This window comes from Tupaia chinensis, unplaced genomic scaffold (genome assembly GCF_000334495.1).
Source record: "Tupaia chinensis unplaced genomic scaffold, TupChi_1.0 Scaffold000139_1, whole genome shotgun sequence".
In the NCBI taxonomy this organism is placed as follows: Eukaryota; Metazoa; Chordata; class Mammalia; order Scandentia; family Tupaiidae; genus Tupaia; species Tupaia belangeri.
This window is the reverse complement of record NW_006159609.1, coordinates 2,989,485-3,008,282: the sequence shown is the minus strand read 5'-3', so window position 1 is coordinate 3,008,282 and position 18,798 is coordinate 2,989,485. Positions and strand designations below refer to the sequence as shown.

Below are 18,798 nucleotides of genomic sequence, written 5' to 3'. Positions count from 1 at the left end.
TGTGTTTTGTTGCATATGGAAATGGGTTTAGGGGCTCAAGGTCTAATCTGTACAATTATATATTCATTTATACATCAAACATTTGTTGAGCACCTTGCTATATCTCAGACTTTGTGTTACATGTAATAATAAACAATCCTTATGCAGAACAAACTCAAACTTAGAAGAGGAATAAGAAATGTGAACACACAGTATAAGAGGGTTTGAGAACTATATACTTTTCTTTGGCAGCACTGAGGGTGTGATTGTTAACTACTTGGGCAGAAGGGAAGCTATGAGAAAAAAAAACATTTGAGCTAAATTTTGAAGGAGGAATTGGAAATTGATGATAAAGCAAGGTATGGAAATAACAGCTCATTCCTATACACTCTTAATAAATATTAACTTCTTAATATTTAATAATAATAATTTAATAATAATAAACTCTTTACTGAGTAGTTTAAAGAACAGTTGTTGTGGCCTGTTTGGTATCATTAAGATAAGTACTAGGAGTACAAAGATTCAGTTCCAGCCCTCAAGTTTAAAATCTAAAGAGCATTCACAGCATGTTGCTTTAGAGTTTGCTGAGACATTCTTGAACTACACATTTATCTTAGCTCAGGAAACAAACACTGTTTGCAGAAAGAACCAAATGAATCCTATTCTTATTCTAACTACATTGTTTTAAAATCAGTGACTTGATGATCTGCAAAATACAACGTGGTTGACCTGAAAACTGAATAGATTTGTACCTTATCCAATGGCTTCGAATTGTCTTTTGCAGTAAAATAGCTGGCAAGGCAATTGAAACTTTCCTTCACCTTCAGAAAGCAGTACTTGCCTAAGTGGCAACAGGAGGCCTGAGAAGAGAAATTAGGGAAACCATAGCCTGGGCCTGAATCCAAAGGAAAAACTAGGTGAATGACAATGAAGATTCTAAGGTCCCAGAGATAAGACAATACAAAAGTGCACAGTACAGGTTGGACCACCACTCAGCATTCAATCCTGACTTCCCAACTTGCTGACAGGACACCTCTGAACAAGCTGTCTCATCTGTCTGTACCTCAGTTTTCTCATGTGTAAAATGAGGAATAAAAAATTGTACTCATCTTCATAGTGCTGTAAGGATTAAATGAGTTAATATATGTCCATCAAAGCAGGGTGCAACTTGTTGAAAGTATGTATGTATTAGCTTCTGCCTTTGTCCATGCAGGCTGCTATAACAAATAGCAAAGACTGGGTGGCTTATAAGGGATATCTTCCAAGGGCACTAATCCTAATCATGATACTTCTACCCTTATGACCTGATCATCTCCCAAAGACTCCACTCCCTAATACAATCATTTTGGGGGTTAGGATTTCAACTCAGGAATGGGGATACGCAAACACTTACACTGTATTATCTGCCATTATTATTGCTGTTACTGCAAACCAGATCTCATGGTCCTTTTCTTAAACCTATAGTTACCAGTTTAACACAGGAAAGATTAGAGAGAGGCACTGCAAAGAGACTTAACAAAATATCTTTCATTTGGGTAAGTATTCATTTATTCAGCTAATATTGATTCAACATCTGTCCTGTGAAGGGTATTACATACCACATACTGGGCAAAGTTACCTAACCTTTCTTCTTAAAACATATTAAAGTCTGGTTTCTAGTGTGGTTATAAAGACTGAAGTACATAAAATTATACCATACTTGACATGAGCGAGTTGCTCAACAAATGTGTTTGTTGTTTTCCTTAATAGCTGTATAATATAATAGGTGATTGAAATATGGTTCCTATTAGGAGAACCTACTTTTACACTTGCCTTTTTTCCTCCACTTCCCCCCAGTTCCCTTCATTATATGATTCCTGTCCATCCCACTTTTGTTGTATTGCATTGTAACATTTTCACTGTATTATATTGTATTGATTTTCTCCTTGCTCTTGTACAATTGCATTATCTTATATAAACTATCAGTGTTTGAATTTCTAAGTTTAAGCAATAGTTTAATAATTAAGAAATGGTATTCTCAGATGTGGTAGAATTTCATAAGATTGTCCATTCACCTTCCTGAGCTTCATTAAGAAGGAAAAAAAAAAAAAGATTATTTCAAAGATAACACTATCAACATCTCCTTAGCATCATCATCCAATTCCTTTTTTTTTTTTTTTCTTTTTTTTAGAGAGAGTTTTGCTATAGGGTATGTGTGCTTGCCAGAGAGACGAAGTGAGAAATCACCCCCCAGGGGGGAATGCCACTCCACAATCCCTTCTCCTCCATACTCAGGATTTTGGGGCATGCACACACACATACCTGGCATGAGTTTCAAGCCTCTGGGTCTGGAACTCAAACCGCAGTCAGCCATGTAAGAGTCCAGCAACATAACCATCATCTGCTGGGCCCCAACATCCAGTTCCTATGAAGACAGTCACATCAACATTAACAAATTAAATAATTGAAACTTTGTAGCCCTGAACCCCACCTACTTCACTACAACAAAGAACACCCCAGTAACAAGCCAAAAGAAAAGATTAGTGAACCTAAAGACACAGTAATCGATACTTCAAAATAAAGCTTTAAAAAGTTAGCATTAACAAGTGACCTTATGTATCTGAAATTGAAATCTCAGGGAGAGGAGAGGTAGAAAAATATATTTGAGTTACTGGTGGCTAAAATTTTTCTTAATTTTAAACTATAAAACCACAGGTTCAAGAAGCTCAGTGAATTTTAAGCAAAGGAAACAGAAAAACTACCTCGAAGCCACATCATAATCAAATTGCTTAAAACTAATGATAAAGATAAAATCGTAATAGGAGTCAGAGAAACACATTTTACATAAAAGAATGATACAAATGACTGTAGTCATTTCTCTGTAACAATGCAAGTAAGAAAAAAGTAACAATATTTCATAAGTACTGACTTTTAAAAAGTCAACCTAGGGAGACCAGCAGATGATGTAATAGTTACATTGCTAGACTCCTAGGTAGTCGACCACCATTTGAGTTCTGGATCTGGGGACTTGAAACTCATGCCAGGTGTGTGTGCGAGTGTGCCCAAAATCCCAAGAGGAGAATGGAGGAGAAGGGATTGCGATGTGGCCATACCCCCTGGTGGTGATTTCTCCCTTTTGGTCTCTCTGTGTCTCTGGTGAGTGCATGTGACCTATAGCAAAAATCTCTCTCTAAAAAAGGATTATGGGGGGGGGGGACCAGCAGTTAGCGTAATGGCTATGTGCCGGGACGCCCACATAGTCGACCGCAGTTCGCATCCTGGACCCGGTGGCTTAAAACTCATGCCGGGCGTGTGTGCGTGCGTGCCCAAGATCCCGAGAGGAGAATGGAGGAGAAGGGATTGTGGTGTGACCATCCCCCCTGGGGGGTGATTTCTCGCTTTCTGTCTCTATCTCTCTCTCTCTCTAGTGAGCACATGCGCCCTATAGCGAAAACCTCTCCCCCCCCCAAAAAAAAAGGATTATGTACCCAGCAAAAATATCATATAAAACTAAGACAAAGATTTAACAACAGTGCACAGACAAAATGCCTCCGTGAAAGACCCAGAAACCAGTGCACTCAGATGGGCTTAAAGCAGGATAAGAACATGTGTGGCGTTCTTTTGCCAGAAACCTTTCTACCCATCACCAACTCCTCCATGCATGGAGTTGCATTATTAGGAGCAAACTGTCAACTCGCATCTGCTACCTGGGAAGGGAAAGAAGTAGAATATAAGCCCAATGTTCTGGCCATTAGTGAAGTTAAACCAAAGGGCTGGTTCCTGTCTTGCCTCAACCCATCCACTGAGGGAAATAGGGTGCCAAACTGGAGTTTCTGAGAACAATGAACACGTACCAGAGTCTGCAATCCCACAGATAGACACTAGGTGGAGATCAAGTCCAGCACCAGAAAGACCACATAGTGCTCCAGTGAGCTATTAAATAGAAACCCACAAACTTCTTCAAACCCAGAGAGGACACCGCCCCAGAAGAGAATTGAGAGGTCTCCAGAATTTCTACATGGACTCAATGAAGGCTCTCCCTATACAAAACCAGATTGCAAAGTCTAGAAGAGGTAACTTATTCTTCAAATACCAAAACCCAAACAAAAAATAAGACATACAAAGAAATAAGGAAGCATGACATATTTAAATGAACTAATTAAATCTCCAGAAACCTAACCTAAAAAAAAATTAATTACTGTCATAAGGATGCTTAATGAATTAAGAGATCACATATAGACAAACAAAATCAGGACAATGAAGCATGAACAATATGAAAATAGCAACAAAGAGATAGAAACTACAAAAAAGAACCAAACAGGGGCCAGCAGGTGGTATGGTGGTTGATGCACTGGATTCCCACATGGCCAACCACAGTTAGAGTTCCAGATCTGGCAGCTTGCTTTCTCACTTTCCCTCTCTCTCTCTTTCTGTCTCTAGAGAACACACATGCCCTACAGCAAATTTTAAAATAATAAATAAATTTAAATAATTCTTAAAAAATAAAAGGAACCAAAGAGAAATTCTGGAACTGAACAATATGTGATAACTGAATAAAATTCACTAGAAGGACTCCAAAGCAGATTTGACCAAATAGAAGAATAAATCAGCAAACTTAAAGACAAGACTAATCAAAACTACTGAGGCAGATAAGGGGAGGGAAGGAAGGAAGAAAAGTAAAGAGTTTAAGGAACTTTTGGCACATCATCAACAGAACATACACATTGTGAAAGTGTCATAAAGAGATGAAAGAGAGAAAGGGGATGACCTTACATAAAGAAATAATGGTAACAACTTCCTAAATCAAGAAACTCAAAGAAATTCAATTTGGATAAAGATAAAGAGACCTACACCAATAAACATCATAATCAAAATGTCAAAAGTTACAAAGAGATATTCAGGGTCAGCAGGTGGTGTAATAACAGAAAGCAAGAAATTACCCGCCACCCTCCGGAGATGGGCACACTGCAATCCCTTCTCCATTCTCCTTTCAAGATTTTGGGCACACATGCACACATGCACAGCATGAGTTTCAAGCCACTGGGTCCAGGGCTCGAGCTGTAGTTGCCATGTGGGAGTCCAGTGACATAACCATTACACCACCTATGGGTCCCCTAAGTTGCTTTTTTAATCCAAAATTACATGCTGTTATAGATACTATCCAGCATGAGCATTTATTCATTTCAAAATTGTCTTCAAACCATTAAAAATGAAATTGGAATCAGAGTATGGAACAGAGGACCAGCCCTGTAGACTAGTGGCTAAGAGGTCGAATCCCACATAGATGACAATGGTTAGAATACTGACTTGCTTAAAAAATACACTGGAGGGAACCAGCAGTTAGCGTAATGGCTATGTCGCTGGACTCCCACGTAGTCGACCGCGGTTCATGTCCCGGACCCGGTGGCTTAAAACTCACGCCGGGCGCATGTGCGTGCGTGCCCAAGATCCCGAGAGGAGAATGGAGGAGAAGGGATTGCGGCATGACCATCCCCCCTGGGGGGTGATTTCTCGCTTTCTGTCTCTAATGTCTCTCTCTGTCTGTCTGGCGAGCACACGCGCCCTATAGTGAAAATCTCTCAAAAAAAAAAAACACTGGGCACATGTATATGAATGCCCCAAATCTCTATAGGATGAAGAAATGGAAAAGATTGTGGCATAGTCATACCCCATTGGGTGATGCTTTCTCCTCTCTGTCTCCAGCAAGCATGGGTGCTTGTCAAATAAGACAAAACAAGAGTTTGAAACAAAGTATTAGGAAAGAAAACAGTCATATACACATACACACACACACACAATGTTACAGGTAGCATCTTGGCAAGGTGGTCTTCCCCAGACTTTCTCAGAATTACCTCAGAAACATTCTGAGAAATAGTCTGACTACAACTAGGGATTTTTAAAACTGTTTTGATTCTTCTCTGGTTCATTGATTAGAAACAATTTGATATCAGCTAAATCCCTCTCAGCTGAGTTTTAAGGGCTCGTCAGCTCACCTTGGCTGTAAAGGCTTCCCCTTTATCTTGAATACCATTTTCTCCTTTGAGAAATTATTTTGAAAGCAATATTTATAAGCATTTCCATTGCTTTACAAAACAACCGATGAGAGTGTTCTTTACCCACCTATTTATAGATAAGGAGAGAGGCTGTCAGAATGAGAACTGAGACAAAAGTCTTGGGAGGCTTGGCCCACATTTTGGTTTTCAATTGTCCTGACTGATAGGGCCAGTAAGTTCTCTTGCTCTCTGAACAATTACCCTTTTGCCACATTCACTCAACCCTAGACACAGAAAATGAGGCCCTCCTCCCTTACTCGGAAAGCACCAAGACTCCTCAGGAAAATGAGCTCCTGCCATTGAGGTACTTATAGTACGGTGGACTAATCACCAGATCATAATACGGCACAGAGAGCTAAAGACTCGAGAGTAGAAAATCAATGGAAAAAAGAAATCTCATCTCCTTTTTGACATCTTTTTAATCTGAGTACCCATTGTATGCCAAGAGCTGTGCAGTTTTCATATCCCCCATGCCAAAATGATGAGGTATGCTCTACTGGTTTATCCGGAAGTTACGTAGTGTAACCAAGGTAGGTTTTCAGTGGAAGAGACAGGTTTAGGGTTATGCCATTTATTTTTCAAATTTTAATAATTTCTACAGCAACTGCTCTGAGGGATCGGGAGCGCTCTAACGTCAACTAAACCTCTCAGCTCACACATACAGCCTCTCCCAGCCGGAAGCCGCTCAGTAGGAAGCTGGTCGTGGATGCGACTTGGAGCTCAATCGGCTGCTGCGATTCGGCGCCTGTCACGTGCCAACCAAAGATGGCGGCGCCCAGGCGAGTGGAAGAAAGGTTGCGGTGAGTCACAGCCTGACTGAGGAGGACCTGGCCAAGGTATCGGCTGCCAAAAGAAAAGCATAAGGTACTGGCATGCCATGAAAAGGGGTGAAATAAATGTCCTGTATCAGGAGACACACGGCGCAGTGACACGCTGGTCACAGGCCGGAATTCTATCAGGGAGGAGGAGGGTTGGCCCTGAGGTGCTGACAATCGCTTCATTGCCCTACGGAAAAAAAAATTCCTGCGACCGAATTTAACACCAGGTTTACTACCAATTTACAGGGTGATCTTGGTTAAATTTAATTGTCAGAGCCCCCACACCCCACTTTACACTTTATCTAGCTCTCCTAAGAGGGACATGAGATGTTTAAATACAAAAGAATGGAAAAGTTTATAGTATTTAAAGATAGCACTGTGTTTGCTAGCACATCATTACTAATAATGAGGACAGAGTGCCCTATGGAGGCTGCCCAGTTATAACTTTGACTGATAATTAAGGATGTCTCTTATTAGACACAGTGTATAGAAATATTAGCTATTTTATAGAACTCAGAACCTGGAACAGAAAAGTAGTGACAGCATTGGGCTAGACATTTTGAAAAAATGATTTATGTCCAACATATACATCATATACTGAATTTGAGTACATATTGATGTAGTTAAATATCATATGTGCACGTGCGCACGTATTTCTTCACCTCATACACAAAGTCAGAACTCCTATATAGCAGAAACTGTCTATTATATCTGTGGGTCCCAAAAATTTAGATCTTGGAAATCTAGACCTAAGTTAAGGCTGTGTTAATATTTAATATATTAATTTTAAGTCTAGAGATAGGGAATTTCAGTGTGCTCAATGTTTTCTAAATGACCTTATATTTTAAAATTTCCCTAATAGATACGTTCAATTAGTGCTATTAACCTTGTTCTAAATGAAAACTGATGAGTCAAGAAAAATCTAAAATCCATGATGCTCCATGCTGTTATTCCTGAACTTTCACTTTTAACTGTTATCCTGAAATCTATCGTCTTGAGGTAAATCTTCAGGCTAAAACTAATCATTCACCATTCACCAACTACACACAGGGCAGTTGCAGCCTTGTTTTCATATGAGTTTTGTGTTTTCAGAAAGTTGTTTTAAAAGAATACCTCAATGAAGACTATCTGCAATGCTAAAACATTTATTACTGTCTGGTCTTCTACAGAATGTTTGCTGATCCCTGCTCTAGGGTATACCTAGAAGTGAAATTGCTAGGTATATTTCTCTTCTACCTACTGAAAGATGCCAAAGTGGTTATACCCACTTTGGGTACAGGTTACACTGTCACCAGCAGTACATGAGTGTTTTAATTGCCCCTTATTCTTTCCAGTAATTGATAGATTTTAATTTTAGCTAACTTATGGTATCTGTGGCTTTTTTTTTTTTTTAATAGTTAGAAGACGTGTGCACTCACCAGAGACAGAGCACTCCTCAATGGGGCATAGTCAGACCACAGTCCCTTCTCCATCTGTCTGTCCTGTTAGGATTTGGGGCACATTCATGTTTGCACACATGCCCTTTTTATCAAGCTGCCAGGGGAAAACTTGAACCATGGTTGGCCATGTACTCCAGCTTCCCTTAAACATAAGACCTCAGGGCAAGTCATCTTACTTTTTCCTGATTACAATGAAGAATATTTTCATGTTTTTAGCTGTTCAACTCTCCTCTTTTTGTGAAGTATCTTTTCAAATCTTTTGTCAATTTTTCTTTTTGGTTACTTGTCTTTTTCTTTATTTGTATTTATGTGTATAAGTGTACTAACTGCTTTGTCAGTTGTATCGCAAACATTTTTTCCCTCACTAGCTTATTGTTGCAGTACCTATTGAACACATGTTAATTTTATTATTATTGGGTCACCTGAAAAGTCATGACATTTTTGCATAGAAAAATACGTCATGACTATTCTGACAACCCAATAGTTAAGGTTGTTTTGTTTGTTTTTAAGAGATTTTTGCTATAGAGCATGTGGACTTGCTGGAGAAACAGAGACAACAGAAAACAAGAAATCACTCCCTGGGTGGAGGACCACACTGCAATCCCTTCTCCTCTCAGGATTTTGGACACACACATATGCACATCCAGTGTGAGTTTCAAGCCTCCAGGTCTAGGACTCGAAAATGGTTGGCCATATGGAAGTTCAGTGCCATGACCAGTACACCACCTGCTGGTCCCACTTTTATAAGTCTTTTATACTGAGTGCTATTTGTAAATTGTTTAAGAAGTATTTTTAAGGGTTATGAAGATAATATATCTCCTAAAAAATTGCATGTGCTGCTTTTCATTTTCTGGTTTTTGTTCACTTAGGGATTTTTTAATTTTTTAAAAATTTTTTATTTTTTTTAGTGAGGGGGATGATAATAGTATACATGTAGTGATTATTTTTAGATTATGAACTCAGTCTAGTTTGCTTTGTTTTTAAGTTTCTTCAGAGACAGGGTCTTCCTCTGTTGCTCAGGCTGGTCTGGAACTTGCAATGCTCCTGCCTCAGTCTTCTAAGTAGCTGGGATCATAAGTGCCTGCCACCATGCCCAGCCTACAGCTCTTTTAGAACTATCTATAGTCTTCAAAAAGCTTTTTAAAATCCTTTTGCTATTCTACAGATATATAAATATGTTATTGGAAAATTACATTTTCTTTTTTTTTAATGCTCAAGATGGAAAATCATGAACCAGATGAAACTATCAAGGAAAACTTAATTTTCAATATCATATCCAGAAAAATTAACCAACTGCCAGAAGCTGAAAGGTAAGATCTCTTAATTTAAAAACATCTTTTATTAAGTATATTATGTAAACCTTTATGGACCCATTTAAATAATAAAACTTTAACCTTTTTCTTTTCTTTTTTTTTTTAATGATAGCACATGTGCACACATAGAGGGATACAGAGAAAGCACTACCCACCTTAGGGCCTTATCATACTGCAGTCTCCTTTCCTCAGCCCTCCAGATCTTAAGGATCTCAGATATTGTTGCTAATGCCCACTTGCATGCCCACCTGATGGGTTTTTCAGGTTTATCTGAGATCTGAACTGCAGTTGCTAAATGGCTTCCAGCACCACACAGGTCTAGCATTATCACTGTGCCACAGTAGCTGGGCCCACAATAAACTGTCTTCTTTCCAATTCATTTCTGATAGTATGCCTTCCAGTCAAAAAGAGTGTCACAGAACACACACAGATAGATAAGGTGTCACAAAATGTTTATACTTCCTTGGCAGACGAGGTCTCTGAAAGCTTTTTTTTTTTCAAGTTTTTACCACAGGGCATGTCCACTTGCTGGAAAAAGACAGAGAAAGACACAAAGGGAAAGTGAGAAATCGGCCCCCCAAGTGGGGATAGCCACACCACAATCCCTTCTCCTCTCAGGATTTTGGGCATGCATGCACATGTACACAGCATACACAGCATGATTTTCAAGCTGTCATGTCTGGGGCTTGAACCATGATCAGCCTTGTGGGAATCCACTACCTTAACCACCATGCCACTTGCTGACCTCTGAAGCCTTTAAAAAGATGAACAGAGAGCTAGCCTGGTATAGAGGGTCAGAATCTCAGGTATAAGAAATGGCCTATGCCTAGACCATAGGATAGCAAACAGTTTGTTATATTTGAGGAATCAGTTTTATTACTGAAGTACAAGTCAAGTAGGCATATGGAACAGAAAGTTTAAAGCAGGGGAATGATGTGATCCAAATAGTATTTATTTATTTATTTTTTTTGGAGAGGTTTTTGCTATAAGGCACATGCGCTTGCCAGAGAGACAGAGAGAGACAGAGCACGGCAAATCACCCCCCAGAAGGGATGACCACACCGCAATCCCTTCTCCATTCTCCTCTCAGGCTCTTGGGCACACACACACACACACGCACCCAGCGTGAGTTTAAGCCACTGGGTCCGGGCCCCAAACCGTGGTTGGCTACATGGGAGTCCAGCGACATAGGCATTACACCAACTGCTGGTCCCCCAAATATTTCTAAAGAACATTCTTCCACATTTTGGAAAACAGATTTAAGATAGGAGAGAAAAGAAAAAAGATGACTAGACAAACTGACAAAGTAATCCTGGCAGCTAGGAATGGTAGGTGTGATGGGAGTTGAAAAAAGGATGAATTTGAAATATATTTTAGAGGTACAAGCTTACTATATTCAGGAATGAAAATGCAAATTCCAGTCTTGCTGCACTTATCATCTCAGCAAGGGAGAACCAACAAATCAACAACCAACACTTGGTTTCCTGAGGTTAATAACAGAAAAACTTTAAAAACAAAAAAAGGTATTAAAAAGGGGGTGGAGGATGCCCTGTGTTCATTGTTTCCAAGCCAGCAAGGAAGGGAGAGCTAAAAGATTGACCCAGGGAATAGAGTTGATAGTAGCAGTTTTGAAAAACAGCAGCTTTGTCATTCACCAAATTAAGAAAGAGAACATAAAGAATTAAGCTGGGTGTGTGAATAAATGGTCTTCTTTCCAGTTCATTTCTATTAATATACCTACCAGTCTGAAAAAGTATCATGGAACACACACACAGTCACATAGCCAACCGTGGTTCAAGTCCTGGACCTGACAATTTGCTTTCTCACTCTCTCTTTCTCTGGTCAAGTTGAAAAGTAGTAATAAATAAAATTAAATATATTTTTAGAAAGACTTTTTTTTTTTTTTTTTTTTTTTTTTTTTAACTTTTTTTTTATGGTGACTTTTTTGTGCTTGCCAGAGAGAGAGTGAGAGACAGACAGAAAGAAGCAAGAAACCACCCCCCCTAAGGGGAATGGCCACGCCACAATCCCTTCTTTTTCTCGGGATTTTGGGCATGCACACACACGTGGCTGGCATGAGTTTTAAGCCACTGGGTCCTGGACTTGAACTGCAGTCAACTACACAGGAGTCCAGCGACGTAACTATTATGCCATCTGCTAGTCCTTTAAAAAGCCTTTCAAAAGAAAAATTTATATGTAAAACAATGATTTAAGGCTGTTATTACAGAGCTATAAGAAATAGATACTATTGGGGCCAGCAGATGGCATAGTTTTTACATTGCTGGACTCCCACATGGCTAACTGAGGTTCAAGTCCCAGACCTTGTGGCTTGAAATTCACATCAGGTGCACAAAAGTGCATGCCCAAAGAGGAGAATAAAGAAGGAACTGCGGTATGGACATGCCCCAGGAGGGGTGATTTCTCACTTTCCCTCTCTGGTGCATGAACCCTATGGCAAAAACCTCTTTTGGAAAAAAAAAAAAAAAAGGAAAGGGATATTATTAATAGATCTAGTTAATCCCAAAGTCCTGATAAGTTCTTTAACATATGCTAGACTTGGGAGTGCTCAAACACACAAGAAGCAAAAATAAGGTATTTCTTTCTCACCTTCTCAGGAATCTGCTGGAACATGGATCGACATATGTTGGACTTAATGCAGCTTTCTGTGGCCTAATATCCAACAGTCTTTTCCGACGCGTCTTGAATGTGACAAAAGCTCCTATAGCTGCTGGTTTACCAATGGCAGTAATCCCATTTTTTACAGCACATGTAGCTTACAAAAGTTTTGTAAATTTTCCTTTGAATACAGGTAAGTCTATTTCACCAGACAACTTACCTTGTTTTTTTTTGCTGACCACTTTAGTTAATACTTAAATATTAGTACCGGGTAGCTATACATTGTAATACAGTGAGTGGTTAAGACTGAATCCTGCTAGCCTATGTAATGTGCCAATTAATTCAAATTAGTATGGTTTACCAACCAAGATGCAAATACACAGCAGTTCTAACCTATCATTCCCAGTGCTCATTTAGAATCAGAAACATTTAGGGGACCAACAGTTAGCGTAATGGCTATGTCACTGGACTCCCATGTAGTCAACTGCAGTTTGAGTCCCGGACCCGGCAGCTTAAACTCACGCCAGGAGCGTGTGTGTCCAAGATCCTGAGAGGAGAATGGAGGAGAAGGGATTGTGGCGTGGCCATCCCCCGGGGAGAGGGGGGTGTGATTTCTCGCTTTGTGTCTGTCTCGCTCTATCTTTCTGGTGAGCGCACGCACCCTATAGCAAAAACCTCTCCCCCAAAAAAGAATCAGAAACATTTAGAATCCTTTTTTTTAATTGCCAGAAGATAGGTGAACTTGCCAGAGAGAGGGGAAGAAAGCACTCCCTACTTGGGCTCAGAATGCCACAATCCCTTCTCCATTTCTCCATCCTATGAGATTTGGGGCATACACGTACAAATGCCCAGTGTGTTTTGTAAGTCACTGGGGCCAAGATTTGGACCAAGGTCAGCTACACGGGCTGTTAACTGCTAGGCTATGAAGGTGCCTGCACCCCCATCATTTTTTTTTCCTTAAAAGAATTTAAGGGACCAGCAGATGGCATAATGGTTATATCACTGGACTCCCACAAAGTCAATGGCAGTTTGAGTCCTGGACCCAGCACCTTGAAATTATGCTGGGCATGTGTGTGTGCATGCCCAAAATCCCAAGAGGAGAGTAGAGAAGGATTGCAGCGTGGCCATTCCCCCAGGGGATGATTTCTTGCTTTCTCTCTCTCTGTGTCTCTCCAGCAAGCACATATGCCCTATAGCAAAATCTCTCTTTAAAAAAAATTATTTTTTGCTACAGGGCACATGCACTCACCAGAGAGACAGAAAGCGAGAAATCACCCCCCTAGGGGGATGGCCACACCGCAATCTCTTCTCCTCTATTCTCCTCTCGGAATCTTGGGCACGCACGCACACGTGCTCAGTGTGAGTTTAAGCCACCAAGTCCGGGACCCGAACCATGGTCGACTACATGGAAATTCAGTGACATAGCCATTGCAATAACTGCTGGTCCCTAATTTTATTTATTCTTCTTCAATTTGACGAGAGAGAGCAAGCAAGTGAAAGCAAGCTATGAGATCTGGAACTCAAAACACAACTGACTGTGTGGGAATCCAACACGTTAACCACTCTGCCTCTGGCCCCATTCGCCTCATCCTTTTTTAGTGTTGGTTGCCGTAGAATGTTTTTCTTTTAGTTTATAAAGAAACTCCTTAAAGGACAAAGTTTTTTTTTTTTTTTTGGAGAGGTTTTTGCCATAGGGTGCTTGCGCTCGCCAGACAGACAGAGAGAGAGAGACAGAAAGCGAGAAATCACCCACAAGGGGGGATAGTCACACCGCAATCCCTTCTCCTCTCGGGATCTTGGGCACACATGCACACGCGCCCGGCGTGAGTTTTAAGCCACCGGGTCCAGGACGCGAACCGCGGTCACCTACGTGGGAGTCCAGCGACATAGCCATTACGCTAACTGCTGGTTCCCAAGGACAAAGTATTTTTATAGGAATAAGACGCTATGTAGATCTCTAAAAGCATTCAGTGCATATGCAAGAGTTATCAAATAAATGGAGATCATTCTTTTGAAAATATGCCATCTATGCTAAGTGGTTTGAATATAGCTAATCACAGCAAATCTTTTAATTATTTCTAACGAAAATATTATTACCAGGAGGTAAAGAAGGCAGGTCATCAAAGTTCTCTTTACTGTCAAATGCTGCTCTGAATATGTTTAAATTGGATGAGGTATTGTGTTTGAATTCCTGTAACTACTGTGGAAAGAACTGTTATAATCAATGTTGCCCAATGAACTTACAAATGAAAATATAGTTCAGGTGTACTGATACAGGGCAGAAAGCTAGCAAGCAGCTCAAACCCTGAGATTATTACATTCAAGTTCAGAATAAGATAATTTTTTCCTAAAATGGCTTATTAGTTACTATTGTAGTTGACTGATACATGCAAGTGTACTTTTTTTTTGAGAGGTTTTTGCTATAGAGCACGTGCGCTCACCAGAGAGACAGAGACAGACAGAGAGAGATAGAAAGCGAGAAATCACCCCCGGGAGGGGGTGGGAGGGGTGGCCACATTGCAATCCCTTTTCCATTCTCCTCTTGGGATCTTGGACACATATGCACACGCTCCCGGCATGAGTTTAAGCCACCGGGTCCGGGACTCAAACTGCAGTCGACTACATGGGAGTCCAGCGACAAAGCCATTACACCAGCTGCTGGTCCCAATGTAACTATACTTACACATGCCTTAGATTGTTCCATTTATATTGTATTATTACCCGAACATTAAATATTTGGAATAGATTTAAGGGGAACTTGCAGTCTTGAAATTATGTTTTACTATCATGACCTTCATTCCCAGAACTAATTTATTCCTAGGTGACTTGAATTGTGAAACCTGTACCATAATACGGAGTGGATTGGTTGGTCTTGTTTTTGGTGGTCTCTACCCTGTTTTCTTGGCTTTGCCTGTGAATGGTGGCCTAGCAGAAAGGTAGGCTTCTTTATCATCCTAATAAATATTTTATATTTTTAAGGTGTATATAACAAAGGTAATATTAACCTTTTTGATTAGAATATGTTAATAATAAATCAAATTTTACTTATCAAGAATTTGAAAACAGTAGAACTGTATCACATTGTACCTCTTGGCATATAGTTCAGGTTACTAACTTTAATTTTTATGCTGAAGGCTTGCTACAAAGCTGCAAACAATACTATACCTAGCAAAGCTCTATTATATGCATAATTTTTCTTGGATGAATTTAAGTACTTGTGCTAAATGAAAATTCCATCAGAAAATATCTAGCTATGAGCCTGCTACTACACCATAATTCTGGTCATTCTCTGTCAAACTCTTGCATCAGCAGTCAATACTATATGATCCTCCAAAGGTGAACAGGAGAAAGACGTAAAGACAGAGGAAAGTTTATAGTACTAACAGACAATGAAGAGATTAGCATTACTTTAACCTCCCTCTAGTTTTATATTAAGATTTCTAGGATTAGTAATATATTGTACATAGGTTTGCCACTTGATATAGCATGCTTTCTAGTGAAATATCTCAATGTTTTCTTACAGGTATGAATCAGCCTTGCTACCACAGAAAGGAAACATCATAACTTACTGGATAAGAATTTCTAAGCCAATCTTTAGAAAGATGTTATTTCCCATTTTGCTCCAGACTGCATTTGCATCATACTTAGGGTCTAGACAATATAAACTACTTATAAAAGCCCTTCAGTTACCTGAACCTGGCCTAGAAATTCAATGATTTTAAGCAAATATGTATACAAATAAACTGGTAAAAATAACTTATGTCTATTTTGAGTACATACACTTCTAATTTCTCATGTTAGGTCCAATTCTAGGATCTACAACAAAATGCTGAACCTCAGTAAAGGCTACACACTTAAAACAAGAGCATAACTTCTCTAAATTGCCCTACATTGTCTCTTCCACCTTGCTCACACTACTCCTTTATATTAGGCATTGAGTTTGGTCTGTAACACAAGAGGGGAAAAAATAACCAAAAAGCAGTATCTACCTAAGACTTCGTAAAGCTAAAATTGGAATGAAAATGGAAGAAAAATATTATACTACAGCAAATGTTATTTATATTTCATTTTCTCAACTTAAAATATTTCCATAGATGTTATTAACCCATCAAATTTTAGAACATTCCTCATAAATGGATCAGTCCCAATCTTAATTCAGGCTAAGCTTGATCTAGTATGCTACAGAGCTACCTACTTCCAAGAGTCACCCTATTTTTATCCCTGGAAAGGTAGGGTTTTTTTGAAGATTAGGTAAAGACTGTCTTTGAAGCTTCTACTTACTGTGGGATAGTTCTTTAGAATCACAAACTTGAGCTTATTTTTAGCTGTGTGACACCAAATAAGCAGGTTAACTAACCTCTTTGACAACCTCGGTTCCCTCATCAGTAACCTCAAAGTTGGCATTACATGAAATAATATATGTAAGCACCTAATATAACAGCTGATATAACCAGTATTCAACTAGTAGCCAATTTTTTTGTTGTTGTTCTTGGTTTTTGCTTTCTGAGTTACTCTAGTCAATTCCTAAAATAGCTCATTTAAAGTTTTTTTTTTTTTCTTTTTTCACTAAAGGACAGATATACTCAACAGAGAGAAGAAAGTAGAGGAGAAAGCCCCCCTACTCCACCACCCCATACACAACATTTTCATCTTTCCTTATGGGATTTTTAGCCTGCATGCACACACACTTGTTAGCTGCAGGGTTCAGGACTCGAACTGTGTGATTGGCCATGTGGGATCTAGCTGCCTCAATCACCAAGCCATTCAGCCAGCCCACATCATTTAAAGTTCTGAAATGACTGTATTCCCAAATTTCTCAGTGAGATTCTTTAAACAATTTTTAACAGCACCCGAATGAGCACTGTCTAACTCTGTATGTTGATGAGAATGTTTTACGTCTGCACTGTCCATATTTTAGTCATATGTGGCTGTTGAGCACCTGAAATGTGGTTAGTTCAACCAAATAAAATTTTAATTTAATCATTAAATTTTTAGCCATGTGTGGCTAATGGATACAGTATTGGACAGCACAGGTCTAGATCAATACTTTGGTACAAAATAAGAGAGTCATTCCAGAGAAATACCAAACGGAATCTTAAGTGCCATCCTAGGTCATACCCATGAGCATGGTAACTATTCCTTCCAATTATAGTACTAAGTAATCTTAAGCTGCTAAAATTATATTAATGAATTTTAAAAGGCAGCTTTGCTACTGAAACACATTTTCTATATAAAGAAAAAGAAGTGCTGCCACAGATGTAAAATTGAAGTAAAATTAACAAAATACATTTTCAAGTTTTCATAAAGCAAAGATAATTTGCTCTTTCAACAGATACGTAAAAATGTGTTCTTTATCAAACATACAAGAGATCCCAATTATGAGGCAAGAATCTATATGCATGGAACAGATTCAAAAATACATATATATATATACACACACACACACACACACACACACACACATATATGTATACTGCATAGTCTTGGTTACAGAAGTATGTTTTTTTTTTTTAATTATCCTTTCTGGATTTTTGAAGTTTTCCATAATGAATATGCTTTACTTACAGTTAAATACATATATTACATACATATATTACACATATTACATACATATGTAATATATGCTTATGGCACAATAACTGCCTATTTTAGAAGCTAAAATAATCAAGATTAAAAGCTCTCTAACCCAAAATTGCCCATTTTGATTGCATTCTGTCACTTTTATTTAAAGCAGATACCTACTCATCATAGTGGGGGAAAAAACAATTAATTAAAAATGAATTCCTAAATTCAACAATAAGATATCCAGGGCCAGCAGAAGGCACAGTAGTTAAGTTGCTGGACTCCCACATGGCTAACTGTGGTTTGAATCCTAGACCCGGAAGCTTGAAAAATCACGCCAGTCATTCATGCATGCGTGTGTGCCCAAGATCCTGGAAGAAGAATGGACAAGAGATTATGACATCATCACCCTTTAGGGTGATTTCCCACTTTCCCTCTCACTGTCTCCGTCTCTTTCTCTTTCTGGGGAAGTCCATGTGCCCTTAGACAAAAACTTCTTTTTAAAAAAATAAGAAACCCAATACCGAATAGTATCATCAATTTAGATCATTCAGAACCTACTGATATGATGAAGTTGTTTGAAAACTTAGTACAAATTGTTTCCTAACTTATTCTTAAACATCCCCAGAGTATTTATTCCCAACATAATACCACTCCTAAGTGGGTTTAAGAATTTACAATGGGGCCAGCAGGTGGAATTGTGGTTAAGAATGTTGGAATCCCACATGACCAACGGTGGTTCGAATACCAGACCTGGCGGCTTGCTTGCTTGCTTTCCCATTTTCTCACTCACTCACTCATTCTGTCCCTCTCTGGTCAAATTTTAAAAATGAATAAACTTAAAATAATTATTTAAAAACAAAAAGAATTTACAATGGTTTCTGTAACCAAGAATGATTTTTTTCTTCACATCTGTTACCTGACACGTATTTAAGTCATATTTTCAATGAGTAGAAATGGGCAACAAAAGCAATAAAGCACGTTAAGTCTTTTGCCACAAATCTACTTTATTAAAATTTTTGATCACGGCAAATATATA

At 39.0% G+C, this 18,798-nt stretch overlaps 1 protein-coding gene across 3 annotated transcripts; it reads left to right on the top strand.

The window, feature by feature from the left end:
• Window positions 1-6,552: 6,552 nt before the first annotated feature.
• TMEM126A (transmembrane protein 126A) lies at window positions 6,553-15,953 on the top strand. 3 transcript variants are annotated; one of them, XM_006144949.3, is made up of 5 exons: window positions 6,553-6,847; window positions 9,487-9,578; window positions 12,197-12,390; window positions 15,019-15,133; window positions 15,721-15,953. In XM_006144949.3, the coding sequence occupies exons 2-5, from the start codon at window positions 9,487-9,489 to the stop codon at window positions 15,911-15,913; spliced, it is 594 nt and encodes a 197-aa protein (XP_006145011.1). In that variant the 5' UTR covers window positions 6,553-6,847; the 3' UTR covers window positions 15,914-15,953. The 3 variants fall into 3 exon arrangements, with proteins under 3 accessions (XP_006145011.1, XP_006145009.1, XP_006145010.1); XM_006144947.3 differs by having other exon boundaries at window positions 6,553-6,875; XM_006144948.3 differs by lacking the exon at window positions 6,553-6,847 and adding an exon at window positions 8,867-8,916.
• Window positions 15,954-18,798: the final 2,845 nt, after the last annotated feature.